General features: G+C 38.5%; 2 protein-coding genes across 4 annotated transcripts; both read left to right on the top strand.

The window, feature by feature from the left end:
• Positions 1 to 1663: 1663 nt before the first annotated feature.
• hykk.2 (hydroxylysine kinase, tandem duplicate 2) lies at positions 1664 to 27383 on the top strand. Of its 3 annotated transcripts, XM_055004727.1 has the most exons (6): positions 1664 to 1792; positions 2304 to 2626; positions 3867 to 4009; positions 4264 to 4444; positions 4708 to 4880; positions 25327 to 27383. In XM_055004727.1, exons 2-6 carry the CDS (start codon positions 2323 to 2325, stop codon positions 25426 to 25428), a joined length of 903 nt encoding a protein of 300 aa, XP_054860702.1. In that variant the 5' UTR covers positions 1664 to 1792; positions 2304 to 2322; the 3' UTR covers positions 25429 to 27383. The 3 variants fall into 3 exon arrangements, with proteins under 3 accessions (XP_054860702.1, XP_023136597.2, XP_054860699.1); XM_023280829.3 differs by lacking the exon at positions 25327 to 27383 and having other exon boundaries at positions 4708 to 6851; XM_055004724.1 differs by lacking the exon at positions 25327 to 27383 and having other exon boundaries at positions 1723 to 1792; positions 2307 to 2626; positions 4708 to 6851.
• LOC118471032 (hydroxylysine kinase-like) lies at positions 7984 to 15552 on the top strand. Its single transcript, XM_035953102.2, has 5 exons — positions 7984 to 8118; positions 10422 to 10730; positions 12488 to 12630; positions 14163 to 14343; positions 14717 to 15552. The coding sequence occupies exons 1-5, from the start codon at positions 8115 to 8117 to the stop codon at positions 15154 to 15156; spliced, it is 1077 nt and encodes a 358-aa protein (XP_035808995.1). The 5' UTR covers positions 7984 to 8114; the 3' UTR covers positions 15157 to 15552.
• Positions 27384 to 27409: the final 26 nt, after the last annotated feature.

The following is a 27409-nucleotide window of genomic DNA, read 5'->3' as shown; positions in this document are numbered from 1 at the left end:
TTGGAACGTTTTACAGCTAACCATTTGTCTGTTAGAACACACTAAATCCATGAGGTGAATTGTAACATTTCACTTTTGCCAGATTCAGTGGAACTGTACAGATGCACACATCTGCACAAGCTGCAAAACATCTCCATGCAGTTTGCAGGATGCAGACATCTTCACCCACCCACACACAAGATCACAAATGGATAATGCATGTTTTAAGCTGGCAGCTGTAAGCAAAGAAATGTATACCACCGCACTAAATGATTCATAAGCTTGCAGCAGCTATTCACACTGTAAAGCACATGCACACACTGATGTTGTCCAAGAAATGGGATAACCCCTGGATGTGTCATCAGTCCATTACAGAGTGATCCCAGAGAGACAAATAGCATGGGGATACATTAACTCAGTGGTAAAAGAGTTCTAATTTTAACTCAGGGAACACTGCTTAATTGAAATCCATCCTCTGTTTGAATGACGTGAAAACTGTAAGACTGCATTACTTCCCTCAAGGCTAGATTGCTGTGACTCACTGTATCTGAAGGTTGGTCCCTCCTCACTGCAAAATGCTGCTGAATGACTCTTTACTGCAGCAAAAAATGGAAAGATTTGGCTTTAGCACCCATACATTGAATACAGAACTGATTTTAAGGTTCTTTTGTTTATAAATTCTCATCCAGTTGAACATATAACGTTTACCCAACTTCTAAAAATCCCTCGGCTTGTAATGTGATACAGGCAATCTTTTCAAACTTGAAAAAATGTTGAGAAAAAGAGAATACATACAGTGACAACAGCTCAAAAGCTTTGGTATAACCCTTCACTCCTCTCTCAGTCAAAAGCTGCTCCTCCATTGACATTTTTAAGAAAAATCTCAAGAGATATGTGTATTCAATGACTTTTGGTTGCTCCTAATGGTCTTAATATTTTAGCATTTTTAGTTTATTGTGGGGGCTGCACTGTGGCTTGGTGGTTAGCACTTTTGCCTCGCAGCTAGAAGATCTCCGGCCTTCCAGGGATCTTTCTGCATAGAGTTTTCATGTTATTCCTGTGCATGTGTGGGTTTTCTCCGGGTACTCCGGCTTCCTCCCACAGTCCAAAAACATGGTGAGGTTAATTGGTGATTCTAAATTGTCCATAGGTGTGAATGTGAGTGTGATTGTTTGTCTCCCTGTGTAGCCCTGTGATAGACTGACGACCTGTCCACTGTCCAGGGTGTCCCCTGCCTTCACCCTCAGTCAGCTGGGATAGGCTCCAGCCCCTGCCACCCTAATGAGGATTAAGCGGAAATGAATAGACAGTTTATTGTGGAAACTGATCTTACAAGCCATTATTCTGTTTTTCCTTGTCTTAATACTTTATACAATTTCATGTTTACAAGTATTATACTGTCTTGCAAGGTTGCTGCCTGACTACTTGATACTATGTTTGCTCGTAAGACTTTCATGTTGAAATATAGAAAAGGATGAGGCGGCTTTAGTGAATATACCTTGACGATAGTATACTGGTATGACCTGCCCAAAGTTCCTGAATTTTTGTCTGTGCTTTTCTGATAGTTTTACAGAGTAACAAAAACAAATTCCCTACATGCTGAATGCGTCCTAAAACACTTATTATTAGCATCCTTTGTGTTGCTGTTTAGCTTTATTCACCACGAATCTTGGTTGTATTTTGAAAAATCCCACCGGATGTTGTTTGTCATTAACACACCGGTGAACGTGGCGTTCATGGCATTTCTGAGATGTCCACGCGTCACGCAACTTCTTTCCACTTGTTCCCGAGGAGTTTTTACTCAGCAGCTGAGGTAGGTCCAGCTTTATTCAGTCGTTTTGTTGCAGTAGGCAGCTTTGGCTGCTATTTTACTAAGCTAGAGCGCCTCTGTTAAATAAATATAGGCTAAAAACGAGTGCTAACATTAACTAGCATAGCAAGCAGTTACTGATGTATGAATTCCAACATTTCACAGTACAGGAAACTCTCTTTAGTTTCAGTGTGTTCAGAGGCAGGAATGCGTTTTTAAAAGAACATGGATGCAGTCTTTAATGATAAAAAAAAAGATAATTTAGTCACTGTTTCTGCACTTCAGGAAGAGCAAATAAGTGAATCTATGATACTCTGGAAAAATTCAGTCTCAATCACACAGGAGCACAAAACGATAACAACATATGTAATTTAAATCCTACAGAGCCATTCAGCTTACTGTAATACACTTTAAAAAAAATTCAGACTAATCTAGGTATTGTTAGACATCATATATTACAGTTATGCAGTTGTCTTACAAATTGCTGCAAGCTAAACCTATTTTCTGTTTGAAGTTGTTTTCATTCAGCATAAATGGCAGCGAAACACGTCAAGCCCGACTTCAACCAGTCCCAGGTGTCTGAGATAGTGAAGAGGCTCTTCAGGTTGACTGCATCCAAAGTTCACCTGCTGCCCAGCTATGATGACCAGAACTTCTACGTGGCGTCCACTGAGGGTGGCGAGTACGTCCTGAAGATCATGAACTCTGAGGACAGTAAAAACACCACCTTGATTGAGATGCAGACCTATGCCATGACCTTCCTCCACCAGAACGGACTCCCTGCTCAAACAGCCGTGCCCACCACCTCAGGACAACTCATGAGTCTGGAAGAAATGGGTATGTGACCAACAGGAGTATCCTCTAATATGTCACAACACATAGATGCAGATATCATATCCCGCCTACAGAATATTGCATTCATGTAGGTTCAAACATTTTCCACAACACTGTGTTTCCCACAGTAGCCCTGCCTTTAGGGTTTGCCTGTCCGGTTTATCTTATATCTGTACTCTTTGACGTCCAAATGATTTACATCAGTTCACTTTGGAATCACTCATAAAGTGTGCAGTTTGTATGCAAATTAAATGCGTAGTGGAGGTAAATATCATGACAGTAGGGTTTGTTTCACATATGCTTTAAGTGATTTTTTCAGTGAGGTTTACACAAAATGTAAAAGATCTTGATTGTTGTCACAATGGGCCTTGTTTCTTTGAATTTCAGTATCACAGTGATTAAGTAACTACAAAACTTTTGTTGTTCATGAAAACACGAAGGTAAAATTTGGATGCCACATTTAAGATGTGATTAAAATATATTCTTTCAACACAGCAACACATACTGCAGCTGTGTGCGCTAAATCTGAATACATGAGATTTTTTTTTTTTTTTTTTTTTTTTTTAAATATGGGTGCATGAAAATGATCGGTTATGTCTGTTGTAACATGATGACATTAGCTCACATTTGCAAAACAGTGTAATGTTTACATTGGGTTTTAGAATGGTGTGAGCTTTGTTTAGACTTCTAGGTCCTGTTTTGAAGGTTTGAGTAGATAATTTGTTTTATTATAAATGGGTCAGATTTGACACTGCTACCTGACTCATAACATGAACTTTATGTTTTCATCTCTATATGTCCCACCTGTCACCAAAGCATTGTTTACAGAGGTTTGTAGAATACTTTTGCATGCACCTTGTTTGGCATTTGACAAGAACATATCTGTCTGTAGTGTACTATGTATTATACAACATGTGTGTGAGCTTATGTGAATGTGCTTTGTAGCTGGAGTTGCCCCAGGCTAGTTGCTATAGGAAAGAGCTCATAAAAATGAATGATTTGCCACTTGACCAGTAAGGCGTAGACTAACACATCCTGCCTCAAGGCAAAAAAATACATTTACGCAGACCATGCAGTATAACAGACCATGACAGGTTCACCTTTCAGGTAATATTAGTGCCCATACACTCTGGCACTGATAATTGTGCCCCCCAGTAAGGCCACAACACACAGGTCCAGACCTCAGGAGGCCTAAGAGTAAGGCAAATGGCGGGTTTACTAATTCTTTCTTTACTTTTGGCAGATTGTGGTTATGGCTGTCAGAAGTACCTGGTGCGCCTGTTGACTTATTTACCTGGGACCACTATTTGCAAGGTTCCTTTAACACCACAGATACTGTATGAAACTGGCAAGACAGCAGCTAAAATGGACATAATCCTTAATAAGGTATAATAGTGACACACTTATGAAACTTTTACATCATATGCATTGTTTTATTAAACCACTCGCATACACATAACAACACACATGACATGCCTGAATTGTAGAAACAAAGTGCTACAAGACCAAACCTAAAGATTTTCATGAAACCTCCTTTGCTCAGCTTGGTAAAACAACTGTACACATCAGGTAGTAAATAACAAAAATGGTGTTCTTAATTTGACTTGTGTCTTGCATTTCTTCCTCTCTTTTTTTTCCAGATGGAGCACCCTCAGCTTAGCGTACTGCAGAGGGAGAATTTCATATGGAGTTTGTCAAACATTACCCTCCTGGAAGCATACCTCCATTTATTGGATGGTGATCCTCTTCAGGAGGTGGTGACGTCTGTCATTCATCACCACAAGATCTCTGTGAACCCCCAACGCACCAACTTCCGCAAGTGTGAGCATTCTAGTTAAATCCAATCAAATGCTTTTTCTAGTAAAAGATTTAGATGAACAAAAGAAACTTTAAGAGACTTTATGTTTTGACACAGGGAGCTGCTCATAAAACACCTTTCTGCTCACCTACCTGAAACGGCAGTGACCTTGTTCGAGCGCTGCTCCCTCACTGATTATATATAGTCAATGGAGTTCAGATATGTCCTTGATGTAATGCATCGTGGTTCCCATAAACAAGAGCTTTTTATTTATTTCTTTTCTAAGGCATTAACCATGGTGACTTCAATGACCTCAACGTGCTCGTGCAACCTGATGAGAGTGACAGCTACAGGATTTCTGGCATCCTTGACTTCGGGGACATGAATGATGGTTACTATATCCACGAGCTCGCCATCACCATCATGTACATGATGATCGAGCACCCTGAGCCCGTTCAGGTGGGTGGACCTGTCCTTGCTGGGTGGGAAAGTGTCCTTCCTCTCAATGAGTCTGAGAAAGATTGTCTGTATTTGCTGGTGCTGAGCCGCTTCTGCCAGTCCTTGGTTTTAGCTCGCCACTCTGTGAGCCTACATCCAGAGAATGCAGAGTATCTGATGATTTCATCCAGGAGGGGGGTCTTCATTCTCCGTCAGCTGTGGGAACTGGGAAAGGAGCAGGTGGAGAAGGTCTGGTTTCAGACTGCTGCTCAATTCTCTGACAGCAAGTGAGAAATATATGAAGGGAAAAATACATCGAGTGATTTCCCTGAGCCAAAACTTGTCCAAATCAAGTGTTATTTGAAGTATGTTAAGATACAAAGCAATAGAAGATAGAAGTTTTGATACTGTATGGTGACAATAAATCATGTACTGTATAACAGAAGTTCTAACATTTAGAGAAAAATGCTGAATAGTAAATAACTTAATATGTAACTCATAGCCTGTAATTAAGAGTTAGAGCATTAATCATAACCTCTATGAGACTGAACAAAGTTAAAGAAGTGCCTAAAGTCATCAGTTTATACACTTCAGTGGACATGCGTACCATGGTGCTCTTCTGTTTGGTTGCAGGCTACTTGTATGGAGACGGGATTCATTTTATTATATGTCTGACAAGTTCAGAGATTTCTTAATAAAAGCAGAGCAACCTAATTGTCTCTATTCATACAATGCGTCTACATGAATCAATTTACAATATAGTGCACTATATTTATTGTGCACTATTTTGTTTCTAAATTTGTCCACTATATAAAATAGTTTAATCCACAATAGTCTGCAATAGAACAAAACATGTATTGTCCATTACTGTCTGTAAACATTAAGTGCAATCACAACATTTGTTCAACTTACTCAAAATGTGCATATGACGTTTATGAATTTTATGAGTGAATATTAAAGTCAGGTTGCCTTGTGACAAAAAAAAATGCTACTGAAGCTTACATGATGCAACCATCAGTTTAAACCGAGTCATTTACTTTAATCAGTTTACGCTAGTTATGCGCAAGTAAAGATAGTAAGACATTGCGCATTCTGACAGTATATTGTAACCTTTGTACTGAATACTTTTAATGGGAATTTGACGCAAGAAACTGTTCATGTTCATTTAGATGCAGCTGCTGTCCTTATTTGCTCTGATCAGTATTTCCATTAGGCTGTATGAATTGTTGTGCATACAAGACAACTTTTAAAATGCTTGATCCTTCAGATGAGTCTAGATGTTCATAAAATATGACTGTTTACACTTTTTTACTGTTTCAGTTACCTCATTTAAAGAGACTTATATTTTTTCAGTGTATAAGGTTCAAGGTGGAAATATACAGAATACATATATTTTTATGTGCTTTTCTCGTTATCTCAATAGTGTGTAAATTATTTCAGTCTTACCAAGGAAACAAGAGTACTTTTTTTGTGTGTAAAAGAGGTAAGACTCTTGACTTAACCCAGGGTCTTGATGATCCAGAGGAAATGCACATAGAGATATTTGGTCGACTTTACAGAACATGATTAACTGGAACATTAGTGGTTGTTATTCAGAGTCTTGTCCTTTACTTTGCCCCTTTTTTAGTTTTTATCTGCTGTCTGGTAAATAATTCATTTGTATGATCTTTGATCTGCATTGTAACACGTGTTTAGAATCACTGCTTCTGAAACAACTCAGTGCAATTTTCTCTCAGGTAAAAACCCCATTCACAGCCAAGATGTTTATCACATTTACTCTACCACATTCTGGTCTCTGTAACTCATTGCCTTTTAAGATCATCGTGTTTTACATGTTGGGGCACTTCTGTCTGCATATGGACTGAAAGAGGAGCTACACTTGTACTTCTAACGTTTTGGACTTGCTTTTGGACCTATTATGATATCATAGCATTAGATGTAGTAGTTACTCATACTTTATTTTGTTAAAGGAAATAAAATTATTTGAACCGATTTCCCATCGTGTTCCCTCCTCCACTGAATAAAGTCTGGTTTAGTGCTGCCCTCATGTGGCCGTCACAAGATCCTACTTGAAATTTTGGCTGCATTGCCTTTAGTAGGAAAAAAGGACTGTTAATGTGTGTGATATGTATTCTAATTCTTGTAACTAGTATAACAGACTACAGGGCCAGACACAAATTTTTTAAGTTTGATAAAACTGTATGAAAAGTATCAATACTGTGATTTGAACCATGATTTGAAGGAAGGCTCGAAAAAAAAATCCAAAAGAGCACATTGCTAGTTGTGAATTCTGGTGGTAGGAATAATCTGCTCTTTGGTTCTGTGGCACACAGTGACAGGAATCATTGCAGAGGCACAGGAAAATTGTGAATACAAACAGCATGCAGGCAGTAAAAAACTCAAAAAGGAGTTAAGGCTCCCTTCTTACAGTGATCCAAAGGAGACCTCATAATCTAGCAATAACTGCTTCAACACAAGCTTAAGCTTTTGGAAAAGTCTTCACAGTCTCCTGACCTAAACATCATTGAAAGTATGCGTATGTATATTATAAATGATGTACAAGACAACAGAAAAATAATCCAGAAATTCAAGTAATCTGCGTTGGTGCAGTTCCTGTTGACAGAGCATTTGCTGCAGCTCATACCTTTGATCATTTTCTCCACATTCCCTGTCTCTCTCCACTTCCACTGTAAAATAATGGCATAAAAAGAACTTGTTTCAATGACGTGTTAATTAACAGGTGTGTTGCAGTTTCCTGAGGTGATTCTGAAACTCTGAAGAGAATTGATGGATCTCTCAACTTGAATCATACACAGCATGCCGTGCCCTGTTTAGTTACACTTCATTGCTTAAGTGATCTGAACTCACACAGTGCTCCGGTTCAACTCCAGTCACAGTGGGTTGCACTGTGCCAGTAACTGACGGAGCACAAGTTAGTACAAGCACAAACTGCATGCTACATCAGTGCCAACAATTCTTTGGAATGTTATTGTGATTATTATTATTATTATTATTTTGCACAGGAAGGCATGAAATCAGTTAAAATTCACGAAGTCTGGGTATTTTAAAAATAGCTTTAAAAGAAATTAGTTATACTTTAGTCTTTATGATAATGCGAAACTTTGTTCTCATGGGAAATCTGGATTGACTGGCTCATCCACAAACTTGAGGTTTGCTCTCTTGAGTTGTTTACGCCTGACTCGTACATTCTCATCTGCCAAGCTCTCTGTTCGTCGTATCAGCTGCTGAAAGACGATGGGTGAGTGCACATATTTTTCTCTTACATAACAGAAAACAGTTTGTTAAAAGCTCAGATGCTGTATAAACATTTCATCATCCAGCTAAAGACAAAGTTCTCTTTGTGTACGTATAAGAAGTAATGCTGAAGGTGTTAAGTTGGCTACTGTTCTGTCCTAGATAATAACCTAATCATATTGTATCATCAACCCATGTATTGTCAACACCCAGGACCTGTTTTGCTGTTAGTGTTTGCACATTTGAAGACAAAATTATTAGCCGTCTGATGAAATTTGAGTTTTTTTCCCCAAAATTTGCCAAGTGCATTTTTAACAGAGCAGATGATTTTCAACATAGCACTTCTAAACATACTAGCTTTCTTTAGAAGGTATAAATTCATTGTTTTTGCCCACAATAACAGAATAATTTAAGAAAAATTAAAAATTCCAAGGGTCAATACTATTAGCCCCCATTAAGAACTGACCTTTTAATGAAACTGACCTTTTAATGGAAAGAAAACTTGTGAGAGATGTGTCTAAAGATGCTGGACCATCTACCAGAACACTAGTTAATGGCAAGTCAGGAATTGTAGTGTCAAAGAAGATGGTCACTAGAGCCCTACATAGAAATGGACTGTGAGAATGCAGGCCAAGAAAAATTCCACTTCTACAGAAGAGACACCTTCAAGCCAGACTGAAGTATGCTAAGGACAATCTGGAGAAAGATTATGAATACTGGACCTTTGGTCAGATGAGACCAAACTAGAGCTCTTTAGCTGTAGAAATATTACTTATGTTTGGACAAAAAAAAAAGAGATGTAGAACCCAAAGCACACTGTCCCCATAGTTAAAAACTGTAGTGGCAGTAAAATGCTGTAGGGATGCTTCAGTGCATCTGGAACTGGGAATCTTGTTGAGTTGAAGGAATCATGAAGAAAGAAAGATGCAGGAAGATATTTAAAGAAAACCTCCAGCAGTCAGCTGCAAAACTGGGTCTGGGTCGTCACTCTGTCTTCAACATGAAAACGACTCAAAACATGCGTCGCTCCTAGTGAAGAACTACATCCAGAAGACCAAAGTGAATGTTATTGACCGGCCTGCACAAAGCCCTGACTTGAATCCCATTGAAAATCTGTGGGGTCAGCTGAAGACCAGGGTCCATACCAGAAGACCGTCAGATCTGGAGGAGCTTGAGAGACTTGTCAAAGCAGAATGGGTTGGGATTCCTCAGGAGATGTCAGAGACTTGTTACAAAGTACAACTAACACCTGCAGGCTGTTATCCAGCAAAAAGGATACACGATTAACTATTAGCATCAGGAGGACTAAATTTGGACCCCGATGGTTTTTGGCTTTTGTGAAATTATTTTGTTTCTGTGTGCAAAGTAAAATAATGTAAGCATCCAAAATAAATCTAGGATGTCTGGAAAAGCTGTGTTAAAACTTCCTTGATCTGTTTAATAGCACTTGGGAAATTTTTGAAAAAAATACTAAAATTTCATACAAGGGCTAGTAATTTTGTTTTCAATTGCATATATGCAATATCTTATAAATATAAATGTATGATTGTTCTTCATTTTGTTATGTTTAGTGATCAGATTTGATTTAGTAACATGATACATCCAGAAGAACACTGAAATATCTAATCTTTGTTCAAGCTTTTTGTATGACATTACAAACATATATTCAGAAGATTATTTTTCAGGATAAAACTGGACAAAACACAAACTGCATTAAATGACAGATCATCTGTCATCAATTTTAGACTTTTCATCATTTATTCATAAATAGTTTTAATGTCCAAAAAAATGCATGAGAGATTTCATTAAAGAGACAGAAGAGTGTATTAACATGTAAATTACAGATAAACTTATTGGAATTAAACTAAACTACTAATTACTACACAGAGGAAAGTCCTCCTGGATGGGGACAGCAAGTGCCTGTGGCTGCAAACACTATTGTAACAGCTGGTTTCTGCGGTGCAGTGGTGTGATGTCTTGACCGAACTCATTCAGAAAACATGTGGGGCTATTCTGACAAATAATCACCCAAACAGTTACAACAAAACCAGGGTCCTAAAAGCAGATTAAATTCACAGAGGAAAGCACTTTGAATTTCCCTCAAATCTGAGTTGCTATTAAACTCACACTTTCAAATTTTCTAGAATATACCCAGTGGAAAAGCTTTAAAATGTGTCGGTACAATCTTTTTTTCATATTCAGTTCACAGTTTTTGTTTGTGAAATAGGGAATCTCTTCAAATACTTTCACTATGAAAATGTGCTTGTATTTGTGCAAACTGTGTTGTGATTTCACTGTTTTGTACAGATGACACCACGGCTGTCGATCCGAGGCCGACACTGACCCTGCAGCAGGCAACAGACATGACAACTGAGCTATACGGAGTCACCGTAAATGAGATCTCCACCTTATCCAGCTATTTTGACCAGAACTTCCTAGTAGTGGACAAACACGGTACCAAGTACATTCTGAAGATCATAAACTCAGAGGAGAGTAAGAACACCGCCCTGCTACGAGTGCAGACCCTGGCCATTACCTTTCTGCAGCAGCATGGGCTGCCTGTTCAGACTGTTGTGCCCACCGTTACAGGAGAGCTCATGAGAATGAAGGAAACAGGTAAGAACAACACGTCAGCAGTCTCTCCCTAAAATGTCGCTTTGAGTCGTAGACAATAGATCTCAAGCACCTGCAGCAAAAAGTGGGGCTTAAACTGATGACTGTTGACATGTTTGTCACATAATGTCCTGTAAAACTGTAAATTGCCCTATTTACAACCCTGGTGTTAAGCTAAGCTAATGGGTTGCTGGCTATAGGCTTATATTCAAGCTACTGAAATAAGACTAGTACAGACTTTCTAAGGTCACCCTCCAGCATAAAGCAAACAACCATATTTCCCCAAATTTTCATCAATCAGAGTTCCCACACATGAAAAAGCTCAAGCCCAATCCCAACTTAAAATTACATTTGTGTTGAACTGATTAGACCCAAGAATAATAACAACCATCAATTCCTCAGACCACATTCAAAATCTCCTTCCATTCAAAACAATACTTTTGTTTTTTTTTTCTAGGCAAAAGTGCAACCATTGGTCTTTTGTCCTTGCCAGGGTGAAATTAAGAAAATGAACATGTGAGCTGCCACTTCCTCCTGTAAGACATGAAGGCATTTTTGGCACAGAAGGCACCTGTCAGCCAAGTCTCTCTAGTTTATTAGATTAAAGTAAATCAACTATATAAGCAAGGTTATATTTAGACATGAAATTACAGATGGTTGAGGCTACGTGCAGTACGAATGAGAACACTTACAATCATGGCACACAGACGGTACAAGAGGACACACAATAAAACAAACAGGTGTCTTAAAGGTCCCTTATTGTTCCACTTTCCAGCAAAGAATGGTAATTCATGTCTCATGTCCCCAGAATGTGCATTTCACTCACTGTTTCATACTTTTTCTGTTTTCTGACAACAGAAAAAGAAAAATATGTAAATGAGAACAGCTTTATTAGGAATTCTTCAGTAATATAATGCTGTATACTTGAGCACAGAGAGCAGGAGAGAAGGAAACAAGCTGAGTTTAGGCTGCACCAAAGCACAACAAGAAAACACAGCAATTTACCTAGTCCTTGTTTATTGGTTTCAAATCTGTCTTACAGTGTCCACTATTTTGAATTCTTCTTCAGCTATACATGTTTCACTGATCTGTGGGCCTACGATCAAGGTAAATGATCACGTCAGCCACACACTAAGGATTTCAATTTCTATCTGGGAGCATTACCATCAAAAAAAAAAAAAATTAGTTCGCTGAATTTTCAATTCCTCCATTACTTTAAGCGCATGAAAATGCTTGTGTTCAGTCTTGCAGCCAACAGTGAAATATTTCACCTGCTTTGCTCATGCTGAGACATTGTTGGGCTTTGTTGAAAGGCTCAACTGGAAGCAGTAGGTGGTGAGGGCTAAAGTATAAAACAAACCAAGAAAAAAAACAACAAAAATGCGTTTTCACCTTATGTGACCAGCCTTGATGAACAGGAAAGGAAAAGCTAGTGAAAAAGTAAAGCTACTTTTAAGAGCATCAAGGGCAAACACATGAACGTGATTCCCTACTGCATTAATGTAGAATATCTGAACAGGGTAGGGTTTGCAGTCTGATATGTTTGTTACTAATGAAAACAGGCACTAAGTACCAAGTTAGCTTTTTTTGTCCAAGGTCATGAAAACCACACACTTCGATCAGTGCAACTAAGCACAGTGTAATTAAACAGTGTTACATGAACTATACATGTTTATTTCAAGGTCTGAATCATAGTATTCATAATTATGTCAATACTGAACTAAAATTGCTGGTATTCTGTATTCCTCCTCCTTTATCAGACTGTGGACACGGCAGAAGGAGTTACTGTGTGAGGCTGATGTCCTATCTTCCTGGAAACACCATTGCAGAAACACAGCTTACAACACAGGATCTCTATCATGTTGGCAAGTTGATTGCAAGAATGGATAAGGCACTGCAACAGGTATGTTTTAAGAGTAAATTCTGTTGATAGGATTTTGGAGAAAGACTTTCTTCTCCATGATCTACGTTTGTGCTGTTTGGGTAGGTAGCATATAGCTGGTTTTCAGAGCATTTACATTAAGAGTAGCTGCCTGTTGTAACAAAAAAAAAAATTAAAAATAAAACACAAAAATTCTGATATGAAAGCAGTGACAGTCACACTGTATTGTTGCAAGTTAGAAAAGAAAAACACTGAAAAGAAATAGACTAAAAACACACGTGGAACACTACACAGAAGTAGGGTGAGCTTAGGGGGCAATTCTGTGTGGGATCATCACTATGATCAACACCTAGCCCGCTGTGATAGATTATTATGGGTATAATTGCCACCATTCTCACCATCCATGTTACCAGAGACTCTCCTTCTGTTACATACAAGCCCACAGGACTGCAGTCTATTATTACACAATTTTGTCAATCTTGACTTTTAACAGTGTCTCTGTGGCATATCTCCAGAGGATGCATGTCAAATTAAAAGGCAAAGATAAGCGACCTATAGTTTATGTTGTAGGACTTTTAATGTTTGTAGCTAAAAAGCACGAAAAACTCACGGGATAACCCCAAAAAGCAGACAGACAAAGGTTAGTGTAGTGGAGCATTTCTTTCAGGTGTCCAGAAGTACAGCAAGAAGTTAGATGATTGCTAACTTTGTGTGTATAAGTAATTGTAATAGTTGACCTGTTCTAAACAGGCTGTCCACAAACCCTTTCAGAAAGAAGATTCTCTTGGAAATGTCTCCAAAGTGACTATTGATTAACATGTTATGTTAATGGACTGCGTTTCGGGCACTGTTTCATACTTATTCCACTGTAGAAAAGGAAAACATGTAAATGAGAACAGCTTCATTGATAATTTTGCTTTAATTTGGCTGTATTAAAATGCATATGTGAGCACAGAGCGTGGGAGAGAAGCAAACAGATGTAAACACCAGCAGAGTTCAGGTTTCACTGAAGCACAAAACGCAACATGAAATCACAGTAACCCATCCATTCCTTGTTTGTTGTTTTCAGATATGCCTCTTGGAGTTTAAAGCTTATGGCAATGTTAGCCTTGCAACATGCTAGCACTAAAAATTTTCCTTTTGAGGTGGGGATTTTGCCTTCAAAATTAGAAGTGGGTCTTTAGTTCCTCAGGTGCTGGGAGTGTACGAAGACTCTTGTGTTTTATTAACATTTATTGAGCTTTAGCAGAAGCAGATCTAGAAAAGTAAATAAACATGCTGGATTGTGTGGCAGCTGTTTATTTTGATTGACTCACATTGGAAGCAGTGGGCAGGATTACGGAAATTGTTTGCTGAACAACTATTGGTTCCATAGTTTCTGCTAACCAACTGGATAAAATACCGATTGGCTTGTAGAGCTGGGAGGCTATGGAGTTGGGGTGGTTCTTGAAGAATGCAAGTAGTCAGCCTCTTAATGTTCTCTTTTAGAAAATTTACAAACAAAGAAACATACTGTATATAAGTTAAAAGGGGGACATATTTCATTTTTTCAGATGGAATCTCCAAACCTCAGTGTCTTAAAAAACGATGATGATATCTGGAGTTTATCCAACACTCCTCTAGTGGAGGACTACCTGTCAGTGATGGATGGGGATCCTCTGCAAGAAGTGATCAAAGTGGCTATTGAACAATTCAAATCATATGTGCGGCCCAAAATCAGCTCTTTCCGAGAAGGTAATACAGAAACATGTCTACATACATACTGTGCTATATTCTTTTGGTTTATTACAATAATCTTTACTGATTCTGTGTGTTTTATTTATTTTTTTCTCTATATTTGCAAAGCAAATGCATTTCATTTCAGTCTAGTATCTCTGGCAATCAAGTTTATACTTACAATTCAGTGTTTTAAGGTTTACACCCAATGTTAATGTTGACAATGTAGGAAGTGATGCAGCCTTCGTGTCTGGAATTCATTAGAAATCATTGAGAGGAAATTGACTTACCTTGTACCAAATATTGGAATAGTGCAACCTCAAGTACAATTTTGCTCATAATACATTTAAAGCCCAATGTTATTAAGTTTTCTCTCTGTCTCGTTTCACAGCGATCATACACGGGGATGCAAACGACCGTAACATCATTGTCACACCCGTTGAAAATGGACGTCACGTGGTGTCAGGCATCCTGGACTTTTCGCTGCTCATGAATGGATGCTATGTGTATGAAGTTGCAATTACAATCATGTACTTGATGCTGAAGAATCACAGTCCGCTGGATGTAGGTGGAGCAATTTTAGCAGGCTGGGAGAGCGTCATACAGCTCAATGACGCTGAAAGAGATTGCCTCTTTCTGCTGGTGGTTGGACGGCTGTGCCAGTCTATGGTTTATGGGCTGTACAATGCCAAAAAATACCCAGACAATGAAAAATACATCCTGCATACAGCCAAAAATGGAGCTCGGCTTCTGAATAAACTCTGGAAGCTGGGCAAGAAAGAAGTTGAGAGTAAATGGTTCACAGATGCCAGCACATACTCAGACAAGTAAAAGTACAATAATGGATGAGCATGACAGAGATGAAATAATATCTGACAGAATGTCTGTCAACAAACTGTATTTTGTTAGATATTTCACTTTCATGTACAGCATCATCAAAGTAATGTGCAATATTTCATGTTTTACTCGTTTTTCAGGCGCAGTATGTAATTTTCATGTGCAAGTGTAGTAAGCATTTAAAAAGAAGACTTGTTTGCATTACAATTAATCCCTCAAGCTACATCTTACTGTAGGATAACCTTTCAGTCATTTGACCAAGGGAGTGTTTTCTTCCCGCTGCTACCAGGTGCTTTCTAAAAGGAAGCTATTGGATTTCTTGGGTTTCTCTCTGTTATATTTCCATTGTGAACTATTGCGCTTAAAAAAATAAAACTGAATTGAACTGAACTGAACACTTGTTCTTAACTTATTAGAACTTAGACAACCATGACTCTTTGTTAGTGACTTACAGGCATCGACAACTGCAGACTTATCTCACTTTAGAACAAGAGAGAACCATGAGTATTTGCATGTATTAATGGATTACTAAGATTTAATAATGCATTATTATTAAATACTATAGAAAAACACAGCCATGTTACTACAAAATTATACTACACTTATGCAACAGCATGTTTTATTAAAGTACTGTCAATAAAAACAACCAAATTTGCATTATGTATTGTTTGTTAAATTGAATTTATATTACCAAGCTTACATCTCTGAGTGTTGTGGAAACCTTATAAAAGGTGGAGATAAATGAGTGCAAATGTTGACTTCCTCACCAGTATCACCTCCATAACGGCAGTTGTAGTGCTGGAAAGAAGTTTAACACTAGATGGAGCCATAATCTCACGTATTCTCCACTGAAGGTGCATTTTTTTATATCAGTATTTCAGATTCGCATTCAGACTTTAAAGCATTTGTATTCTGTAAAGTTATTTGAGACAACTTTAATAATTTCTTCTGACAGTCCTAGAAAGTGTGAAGAAACTTCACGTCTTGTGTTGGAACTAGAAAATGTGTAGTTTGAGGAAAAAATTGTCTTCAAAAGTGTAAAATTGCGTACATCTTGGAATTTAACAACAAAACTGACATTAGTAGGAATATGCCCTAAAGAGCTACTAGCCAGTCAAGCCCTTATAAATGAAGACTCAGAGTTGAACACCAGTCTCTGCATCCTTAATTCACCAAAGTACATGCCTGGAGCTTTGAGAAAATGTACAACTACTGAAGAAATTGTCCAAAAAACTGATTTTTTTAATTTTAATTTTTTATTTTTTTTTTGCTGAATCTCACCTTCAAGCATTGCTTCATATAAACACACACCTCTTCTACCTTCCTACACTTCAACCTCCCACCTCAAAGGCACCATCTGCCCTCTGCCCCCGCTGCAGCTCATGATATGTACCTCCAGTCATGCAGAAAAAGTCACAGTGTGCGTCTGTGAATGTCTGCCTGTGTTCACGTTTGTTCTCCGTCTGTTTCGCTGTAGTCCACTGGCATTGGAGTGCAGTGAGCCCAGAGAGGAATATATCTGAACCTTTGCGCTACATCCTTTATATCCCTTCTTTCTCTCTCTCTTCTGCCTTTTCTCTTTTTGTCTTTGTAATACTTTAAATCCGTGTTCCACAAATTATAGCTGAAATAGAAATGGCAACACTCAAAGGACTTAGTTTAATACACCAATTCCACTTATCAGTGCCATTAATCCTCTTGGCATTTCAAAACAGAGCACTGGGTCTGCACGGCACTTTAAAAAAAAAAAAAAAAATACAGCAGAGACATTTAATTTACACTCCAAAGACCACCAATCTGGACACTTTTAACATCAGAATACGGTTTCAAAAATATGCAGCACCCATTGCCGGACTTCTTGAATGACTTTTATTTATTATTTTACATACATGTACATACTTTTGCAGCCTTTCTCGAACAAAAGGTTACGAGGTGCAAAATGAAAAAGATAGTGAAACATCAAAAGGAAAGGCAACAACTGGAAAGTAGGATCACCTTCTGTAACTGAAAAGGAATGCCTAAAAGTTGCGAACATAATCTCTGGATGTGACTGACCAAAATATTCATGAAATTCTACCCATGTGAGCAATAAACTGCAGATTCTTTGTAGTGTAGCTCATTTTTTAAGACCACCAGGCACCTGCATCAGATTGTGACTCCATCGTGGCTGCTGGTGTGTCTGTCGGCTCGGTAATCTGTACTTCCTGTCTGCTTCTGCTTTTTGTTACCGCCACACCAGGCCTATTTTTGCCTCAGAAACTTGCAAAATATTTCACATGCAAGTCAATATCAATAAATCAGGAAGGGGACTTTAAAATAGTAGTTAATGCTACATTTTATAGCTACTGACTTTGTCGTTAAACAAATAACCTACAGTGAAGCTATTTTTATTTTCTTATCAGACAAGTATAAATGTGTGATTATGTGTGCTTATAAATACTACCCCTTAACCAGGCAGTATTTTTTTTCCAATTAAGCAATTGCAAAGAAATTTAGAAATGTTCTTGTGTTAATTTCTTCACAGTTCCCTGGACCCTGTTTAAAGTCCCTTTCCTGTTGTTGATTTAACACATAAAAACTAATTTAATCGGACTGCCATATTTAGAATAAAAAAGAAGAAAGAACTTATTCCCTTCACGTCTTAAATTAGCTAAGATGTAACTCTACAGCATTGCTTCCTTTCCAAAGTGCAGTTCTATAAGGTTTACTCTCAATCCACCAAGTTTTGTTTGCCGCAGCTCAAGCACACCAGCTATGATTCTGCACAAACACTGTAAAACTATATGACACACAATGACATGTTGTGATATTAGAGTAATTCAGACCCATACAATCGAGCCTGAGATTAATTCTGAAGAATAATAATAATGCAGAAAGCACCACCCTGCAAGAGGACGACACAACTGGTACCTTAGATTTGTTATGTTAGAAAACCTGGAAGTCTGAATCTGTGTTTTTGAGACTGACGTTGGAACACAAGAGTGTCAAGGTGGAATTGCTGCATGTTTCACTCATTGTATGTTGTCTAGCTTATGAAAAACATCATGTGGCCACGTTAACACGGCAAAAGGGAATCTTTTATGTTCTTGTGAAGCACTGACATTTTTTGCCCAAACAGCTTGTAACGACATGAGAAATGTGACTGCTGAAGAACAGACATTAATGATACTTTTCCAGTAAATACTAAAGCCGTGACGGAGCAGGGACAGAGCCATACTGTAATACAACACAGCTGGATGTAGAGGAGATCACTGGCTGGTTTCCTGAAAATCCAGTCAATGCTCTAAATTAATATTTTTTAATCTGGATGATTTTGGTCTGTAAACAATTATTTGTAGCATACAGTAAACTGTACATTTAACAACAAATAAACTATATTGCGGATACAATTAGCCTACAGTTCTTAGTCAGACAGTCTAGGCAGTGCAAATCAAATGTATAGTAAAAGCTATAATTCCATTAGAAAATGCATTAAAATCCCAGATTTAGTTGGCAGATGTGGGATTTTCTTGCATGAGAATAAAAAACAAGCCCCATGCCCCTTGGGTGTGTTTTTGATTGTATGTCTTTGTTTTATTGAAAACAACTGTTAGTCTCCATCTTGTTGTAGATTCATCAGACACACAGCTCTTGGACACTTTGCCAGGCCATCACCGCTGCCAGACTGACCTGTTAGAACTAATTCTCCTCATGGATTGCTGACAGACTCATGTGATCATGATCTATAGTGGCCACAGAATCCCAGTGGATACAAAGCTAATGGGTCTCTCTTCTGTTCCTCATCTGTTATGTTAAGTGACAGTTTGGCAAGGTCCTGAACCAGGAAGTTTTACACAAAAATGTGTGTCCATTACTTAATTATATCACTTTGAGCATGCAGTTAAGCAATACATATTGATTAGCTTTGCTTACTTTGACGCCATTATCATCAACATGTAAGAGTGATTTAATTATGAATTATACTAATTATTTTCTTTATCTTTTCAGGAGTGAGAAAATGACATCTTCCATTTGTATTCAAAAGAAAGTATACTTCAAGGATAACGTCACCTCTAAAGTGTGACAGCTTTCCAGCAGGGGTGTAATCACTATGGCATGCAGACACGAAAATCATGCAAAAACAAAGAGGATACTCCTCACAAATGGAGTAAGGCTGAGGAGGACACAGTGGCCTCAATTAGTAAGCTGTTGTAGTAGCTCAGTGGCTTCTTCAGTCTTATCAGTTCATTTCAGAGTGTCTGGGCTTTACAGACGGATGCTGTTTTCAGTCCTCTGTCTCGAACTGTTCCCCATCAGACATACAAAACTCACCAGTGGGAGAGTAAAAGAAAGCCACTGGCATGAATTCATTACAACTTTCACACATTATCACATGTTGCTTTTTAGTGAACATCTTGGACGTTGCATTTGCTGCAGCCAGCGTTATGACGGCCTATCAGCTTTAAACAGGTGGGAAGCACAGCGGCCTCTCAGAGCGCCAACATTAGGGAGGTGCACACAGAGAGGGATGGATAATCGATTGGACAGACTGGATTTACTGAGCTGACTGAGTCACAGGGTGACTGCGGAGGCAAAGGAGGAAACCTGTGTCTGTATGTGTGTGTATAATCATAAAAAAAACTCTGTTTACATATGTAAAACATAAAATGTTTGTTAGTGCTAGTAAGTGTTTGTTAGGGTTTAGAGTGGAACCTCTCCTCTCGTAATATCAGCTCTCTGTTTGCACCCCAAAAGGCCTAATAATGAGACTTTTTGTTGGTATCTGCTGGAAGTGTTTATTTACTTATTAACCTGTGAGGAACAATAATTACCTGGTACTTGCAAATGATTGCACAAATCTATGTTTGGTTCTTGCTGTTTTGAATATGCAGATTAATTACTTGGTCACAAAAGCTGAAACAGTTATGAATTAAACATTTTCAATAAAACAAGTTGATAAAAGTTTTCAGCAACTCAAATGATGCATTAAACCACATTCTTACTTATTCTTACTTTCCAATGATATAAGTGATATTTTATGCACTTTTCTAAACTTTTTCCATCTTGTGATCCACATTCTTGACACTGTCTGACTTGATGGTGTTGTGATCTTGTCCCACCCACACAGCAAATGTATAGCTGAACTCAGATTATAAGAATGTACACAATGTCTGACACTTAAACATAGTTTCAAACACCCCCACATGCCCCGCAGCTATATATTGGACACATAACTCTCCAGTCAATTCCTGTTAATTCCATATACTACCAACTGCTGTCAACTACTTATCCACTGCAGGATACATCATACAAACTCTAAAAAACGTTGTCTTACTATTATTGACCAACATCAAAAACATCAAAAAAATCTCTGATTCTTTAAGAATTGTCACTAAAGGACATAAAAAAGATCTTTGAAAAGAATGGTTAGAACAAAAGCCTGAGGTTTGAACTTTGTGACCACTAAGTTCTTCAAAGTTTCTGAGCGATGAAGTGTTGTTTATGTCTTTGAGTACTAAGAAAGTGATGACACAAACTTTGCCTTTGCAGGCTGCTTCTAATTATTGTAATTGGAGATACAGTACAAGACACGCAATTTACACTCAGCCACAACATTAAAGCCACCTGCTTAATGTTGTGTAGTTGCCGCTCATGCCACCAAAACAACCCTGACATGTTAGGGCATAGACACAAGACCTCTGGTGGTGTCCTGTGGAGTCTGGCACAAGGATGCCGGCAGCAGATCCCCAAAGTTCTGCAGCTTGCAGTGTGGGGCCTCTGTGGATTGGGCTTGATCCAGTGCCTTTCAGCTGGTAGCTACTATATTAATATGCATTTTCAAAATGACTTTAACTCCCATCTTCTGTTTTACAAGCTACTCTTGTTTATTTTCTGATAAAAGATTTACTATGAGTAAATTTATGGTGTCATGTAATATGTCTTTGCTTGAGCCATCATAAAGTTTAAAAGCTGCAAAATCACCCAGCTTACTAAAGCGCCTGGTTGAACAGAACTGTAGCTCTGATTAGCATACTGCCTACAGATGCTTTCCATCCATCTGCTGAACATCCAAGTGTTGGAAAAGGTGCAAAAAGTGATTCATTATCCAGAGGGAAGGAGAGGTCTTTCTCAATCAGCGTTCTTGTTCGTGCTTTTGTGCTTGTGGACTTGTGAAATGTCATCGTGTCACAGTCCAAGTAGTGTTCCAATTCAAAGAACATGTCTGGCCAAAAACAGTCAGAATGACCAGAAGTGTTCCTGGTTTGTTGAGGAAATCTTCTGGGTGCTGACTTCTGTGGCCTTGTGGGTAGTGCCAGCTAATCAGCTAACGTCCAAGAATGCATTTTGCACTAACCATTAGTAATGGCTGGATTTTGGAGCAAGTCTCACAGCAGTTCGAGTTTTCCTTGTAGGATGCTATCATGTCATGTCATTAAGTTTTGCTAACTTTTTGACAAGAAAGTAATTGTTAAAATTCTGAAAAAGTTTTGGTATGATTTACCGCTGGCCCTGATATACATAGCATTTTGATATATGACATAATTCCCTTTGGAAAAGGAGAGTTGAAATATAGTATTTGTTACTGCCAGTTTGTCTAAAGTAAAGTTAAGTTTCATGATTTTATTGGACAGTACAACAGTGCTGTCTCTGTGGACTCGGAGGTTACATGAACAGATATTACAAAATGTCAAAACCCTGTACTGAATGAGGCCAACAGTTCTTGCTCATAACAAACCACAGCCTGTCTGTTTAACATCCCACTGTTTGTACTTACTGGACAAATGAAATACAACTCATTGTCTGTATAAGTCAAGCTAATTGCTTGCTGTCATTTTTGGCCCACACCGTACAAGCACAAATATATTTAGTGGAATCAGTCTTATATAACTTTTGACAAGAAATAAGTTTCAATTAGTAGTTTAGATTTCCCAAAAGGTCGAATTGTTTTTTATTAACATTTTGTGACAGTTGTTGTCACTGACAACTGCAGTGCTGTGAAATTCAACTCCAGGCATTAATGTTGGGTGCAGTCTCATGTGCCATCAGAAAAACTGGGCATTGACAAAGGCACAAGAGACTAAAACCTTTCCAGGCAACACACTATATCTATAAGAAACATAACCTGCAAGAAGTTGTAAAAATGCATTACAGAACAGGTTTAATGGAAGAATGTTTACTACTTTTTTACTTGCTGAGGGAGAGAAAAATGTTCAGATTCTGTTCACTCCTTCCCTCATTTACTGTCTGCTCTCTCTGTTTGGTAGGGTGATGAGCTGTGCTGAAGACAAATACAACCTTTAAGAGGTTGCTTACATTTCCCTGCAAGCACTGCTAATTTTTTCTCTGACATCATGCACAGCACAGCTCAAGTTGAGAGACACGTTCAGCTCACAGTGCCAAAAGCAATGACCCAAAACACAACGTGTCCAAAATGCACGACTGTTACAAAGTCAGAAGCAGATCAGTACAGATAGAAAAAGTGATGGAGTGAGAGACAGATGTACAAGTCCGTACCCTCCAAATATTCAGGTCATTAACAAGCTTGTCTCAGGCAGCTTTAGCAAAGCTATGTAAGAGGTGAGTTGCCTCAACATTTTGCATTTTTTTTTTCTTATAGTGATTCTATTTTATGGCAGAGGGGAAGATGAAAACATGCATTTGCAGAACTGCACTGCAGGTGACTGAAGGCAGATTTCCACTGTAATGCAGAAACTTAGCAGGATGTTGTTGTGACTGAAACTATTAGATGCGTACAGCAACTCCAAAGCACCTTTGTGAAAGTTGAGTTCAGTAAAAGCATCTGCGTGATTAGTAATGTGAATTTTTCACCTTGTTGATGTAGAAATATCGAGATAATGAGAGCTATGCCAGTTAGACCAACAACAGCCCTGAGTGAAAAAGCAGCAGAGTTATTCATTTGAACAGAGCCGGTCCATTGGTGCAGTAGAGGTACAAACACAAAGAGCTCCAGCAAAATAGCGCAAGGTCATCTGGCAGAAAGTTGAAGCTGGCAGCAGTGCAATGTCATCTGTAAACATTTACTGTGGTGGAAGTAAAATTATTGAGTCAAAATATCAACCAATAAAAGTACAAAACCATTAGCACTTTGAGACTCAAAAGTGAAAACATATATGGAATGGATAATGAAAAATGGCATGAATTTAGGGTTATTAATAACTATGGAACTACTTTATGCACTATGTTGTTGAAAACAGCAATCAATGATAAAATGTAAGAATATAAGACAATGTGTAGCAACAATGTCGGGTCATCTGGCAAAAAGCTGAAGCTGGCAGCAGTGCAATGTCATCTGGGAAGGCAGTGCTTTGGCCACTCAAATACATGGAAGCACACATTTATGGCAGATTATTTTTGTAGTGTGACTGCCATATGTACACTGTTCATACCCTGTGATTGTCACAACAAAAGATCAAATAGCTGCTGTTGTGAAAGCTTTCCAGAGCTGTCAATTGACTGTGATTATTACAAACAGTTTGGTGTCTGAAAAGCATTTAAATGTAATCTGTTACTCTAACCGAACTTCTTGGACTGTATTACATTGTCTCATTGATGTCTTTAAGACCTCCTCTGGTGGATATCAAGTTGTTTTTTTTCAGTATTAGTATGTCAGTGAGTTTGTTTATATATTCAGTAAGACACATTATGAGCAAGATAAGCAGTCAGCACCATAGCTGAATGTTGAAACTGTAGTGTATCAATTATAATCTTTGCAGCATGGATTCAGACAGGCAGTTTTGTACATAGCAAACCCTACCAAATCCTGTCAACTTTCACGTGTTCGTGTTGCTATGGGCTGTAAAGTAGTTAAACTTACAATGCAAATTTAAGATTACACAATAAGCCTGTAATGCAGTAAATGTAATGGGAAAACTGAAGGACCTAACTGGTGTTTGTTGCTCTGATTAATTTACAGAGATCTAAGTGAAACTCACTTATGTGCTCTGTTGTAACAGCTGCTTTGCTGTCCCTGCAAAAAGCAAGTTTTCCTCTTCCTCCACCTCCAGCCATTCCGCTTTCTTATTAAACACATTGCTGTGCGTCTGGTTTACGTCATGAGGTAAACGGCATGTCACGAGATCGCTAGAATGTAGAATTAAAAGGACAAAAGTAATGAGCGCAGCTCTCAATCCAGTTACAGTTATTGCAATCTACCATGTTTACCTGAAAGGTAATTGGAGGATCACCTTACTGAGGTTATATCTGCATCATTAGAGCGAATGTAAACACGCATTGGGATTAAGTAGGTTCTCGATTGACTGTAACATGAGGTGTGGGCTAGTTGCTGAAACAGATTGCAGAAGTTAAGCGCAGTTCATCACATTCAGCATAATGTGTGCGTAACTTGGTACAGTAGGTGGCTGTGTGGGCGGGTCAGCATGTGTAAATATTGCTCAGGGTAGCAGAAGATGGGTCAGTATGTGCGATGGAGGGAGTGTACTCAGTGCATAGTGGACGGTTTGGTACAAAAAAGGCTGCTCATCAGCTTCACTGGGAGATTTGGTGCTGAGAAACTAGAAGTTTACAGTCATTAAGTGAAAATAGAAGAATAACAACTAAAGTCAGAGAAGTTTTGGGACCAAAAAAAGCCACAAAAAGCCATAATGTCTTGCTGAAACGAAAGTATGTTTATCTCTCTCTTTTTTGACCAATTCCATCCATTAAAAGAGAAGTTGAGAAATTAAGAGAAATGCCGAGGGGGGGGGAAGCTATTTTACTGAAACAATAAAGTAATGTGAGGCTGTGCAGGGTGGCAGGAGTAGTTAAGCCAAATGACAGCCTTTGCCAACACTCCATTATATTTTGTCTCTTTCACAGGCCCTCTGTTTTTAGATAAAATGGGCCTTTAATTCAGCATGTAATTTCCAGTAATTCTGCAAAATCTCCTCATTCTTTGAGGGGAGAAATTGAAGTGACATGAGGTTGAGTTTTGCTTCCCAGCTGTTGGCAAGCTCGAGGACACAGAATTAAGAATCTTTCATTTTAGCTGTTGTTCATTAGTTTTCTGGGACTCATAACGGAGGACATAATATTTTGATTCTTTCTCTATTAATCTGAGGAGGTTCCACCCAGGACACATGTTTGTGATAAGAGTCTTGAAGGGATTGTGTGATGTTTGGCCGAGCGCACGTGTCATTACTGACACATATGTGCATGTGTTTACAGATCGACAGCCGGAGAGTAAATGGTGGTGGAGACAGAGACGGAAAGAACTCGCCACCGATGGGGAAAAGATGGCAAGAGATCAGGAGACAGAGAAGAGAGTGAGTGGGAGGTGTGCACATTTAAAGTGTGAATCACTGGGAAGGAGTGAGGGGGGGTCAGCGTAACCCCCGATGACCCTCAACACCCGTCTACATGATGCAAAATCCCTCTGAGGTCTATTGTTGGCCTCCTTCACTTTTCTATTCAGCCAGCATCAGAGAACACTGAACTCTCCTGAGGCTTTCCTGCACAGTGCAGCCCGGATCAGTCAGCCTTGGCTCAGCGGCACCTTCTGAACTACAAATAATATCCATCACAGCAAGAGATTTAATATCACATTGGTGTTGTGAGTCTTCACTTAGAATAAATGAAAACAGATGGAGGCAGATCGCTGATGTCAAAACTCAGGTCAGGATTTCATTTGAACTAGACAAAAGTAGAAGAAAAGTCAAGTTTATTTGAAGAATCTTACTTTTTAAGTCCCACCAAGGTTGTTCCATTCAGTTGAAGTGTTTGTTGTTTGATGAAATTTTTATATTTCGGGTGTGTTTATTGGAGCACGTTTCCTAGCCAATGTGGAGAATGTTGGCCAGGAAACGTGCTCCTTTGCTGACATCACAGCGAGCTAATGATTTCTCTGCAAAGTAAAGTTCCAGCAGCTTTGAAGCTCCTGTCCAGTGGCAAGTTGTAGTGAGCAGTTTGGAATTAGTTTGTTTGACCTATCTTGCTGCTCATTGTGATCATTTTTATTTGACTTCCTCAACATATTAAAGACCTCCTCTGCTAAAAATCTAGTTTTTTACTGTTAAAATGCCCTTATGGTGTTTTTATATGAGACATATGAGCAAAATAATTTGTTAAATCAATGGCTGAGCATATCCACCTTGAAACTGCAGTGTTACAATGACAGTCTCAAAATTACTGATTTAAGAACATACCTAACACACCCGAAGAACTAATCCTGTCATATTGCTGGGTGGGATTTTTTATATAATTTTTCTTCAGAATCAGCTTCTGGCTCAGATGTGTGGCTGAATTATTTTGATATTACAAGGTTTCACTGTATAGCATAAAGTGGTTTTGCAGTGTTTGAGCAGGATTGGAAGTGAGCTGTTGTGTTCAAAGTGAAGCAGTTATATAAGAGAAAACTACTAAATATGCAACTTTGATGCCCCGAGATGAGTTTTTAGGAACTAGAGAGCAACTTTTAACTCAATCTTGCAAACCAGTTGAGTCTTGTAGCATTTAGAAACATATTTTGTTACTAATAACCTATTTTTGTCTTTCTCCTTCTCAACATGAGGATGCTTTTGCTCCTCATTCAAAACCTGTTTCTGTTTTGTTGTCTTTCATTTGTGACATTACGTATATTCCAGATACTGTCTGCTCCTCAGCCCATCCTTGTAACTTTTCCTCTTTCATAGTAAGGTCCAAGCTCCCAATGTGACCAATTTCATGACATCTTTTGAGCTTCTCTTTTCTAAAACTCATCAAGACAATTATAATATCTGTAACTTACCAGTAAAATAGTATAATGCATAATAAAAACATTCAGGCTCTTTTCATGTGGTGGAAATAATAAAACCTTGCCCCTCTACCACCTAAGTATGCTAAAACATCCTCCAAAATGTTTTTTTTTTGTAAACCGATGTAATGTAGCTCTACTGCAACTGCACCAACAAGGAAAGAGATCCTCCGCTCAGCATCTGCTGATAGACAGAGGAGGAGAGAACTGTGGGAAAAGAGGTCAGAGGCGTTGTTTTGGCTGCATGCAGCAGCCTCATAAATCAGATGCTGTATAAACCGGCTTTGCTGAGAGAAGGACACAGAGGCGTCTGTTGGCCTGCTGGATCAGAAGCAGGCAAACACAAATAAGTACTCTGTTTATGTGTGGCTGCCTGTGTGTGTTTGTGTGTGTTTATGTATTTGCTTTTATGTTTAAACATACTTGTATGTGTACATATTTATACTTAATTACCCCACAGGGATCATTAAATCTCAGCATGGCTCGTCCTGTTCACGATGTGCGCATGTTTTCCAATAT

The sequence above is a fragment of the Amphiprion ocellaris genome, chromosome 2 (genome assembly GCF_022539595.1).
Source record: "Amphiprion ocellaris isolate individual 3 ecotype Okinawa chromosome 2, ASM2253959v1, whole genome shotgun sequence".
Taxonomy (NCBI): domain Eukaryota; kingdom Metazoa; phylum Chordata; class Actinopteri; family Pomacentridae; genus Amphiprion; species Amphiprion ocellaris.
This window is presented reverse-complemented; position numbering and strand designations above follow the sequence as displayed.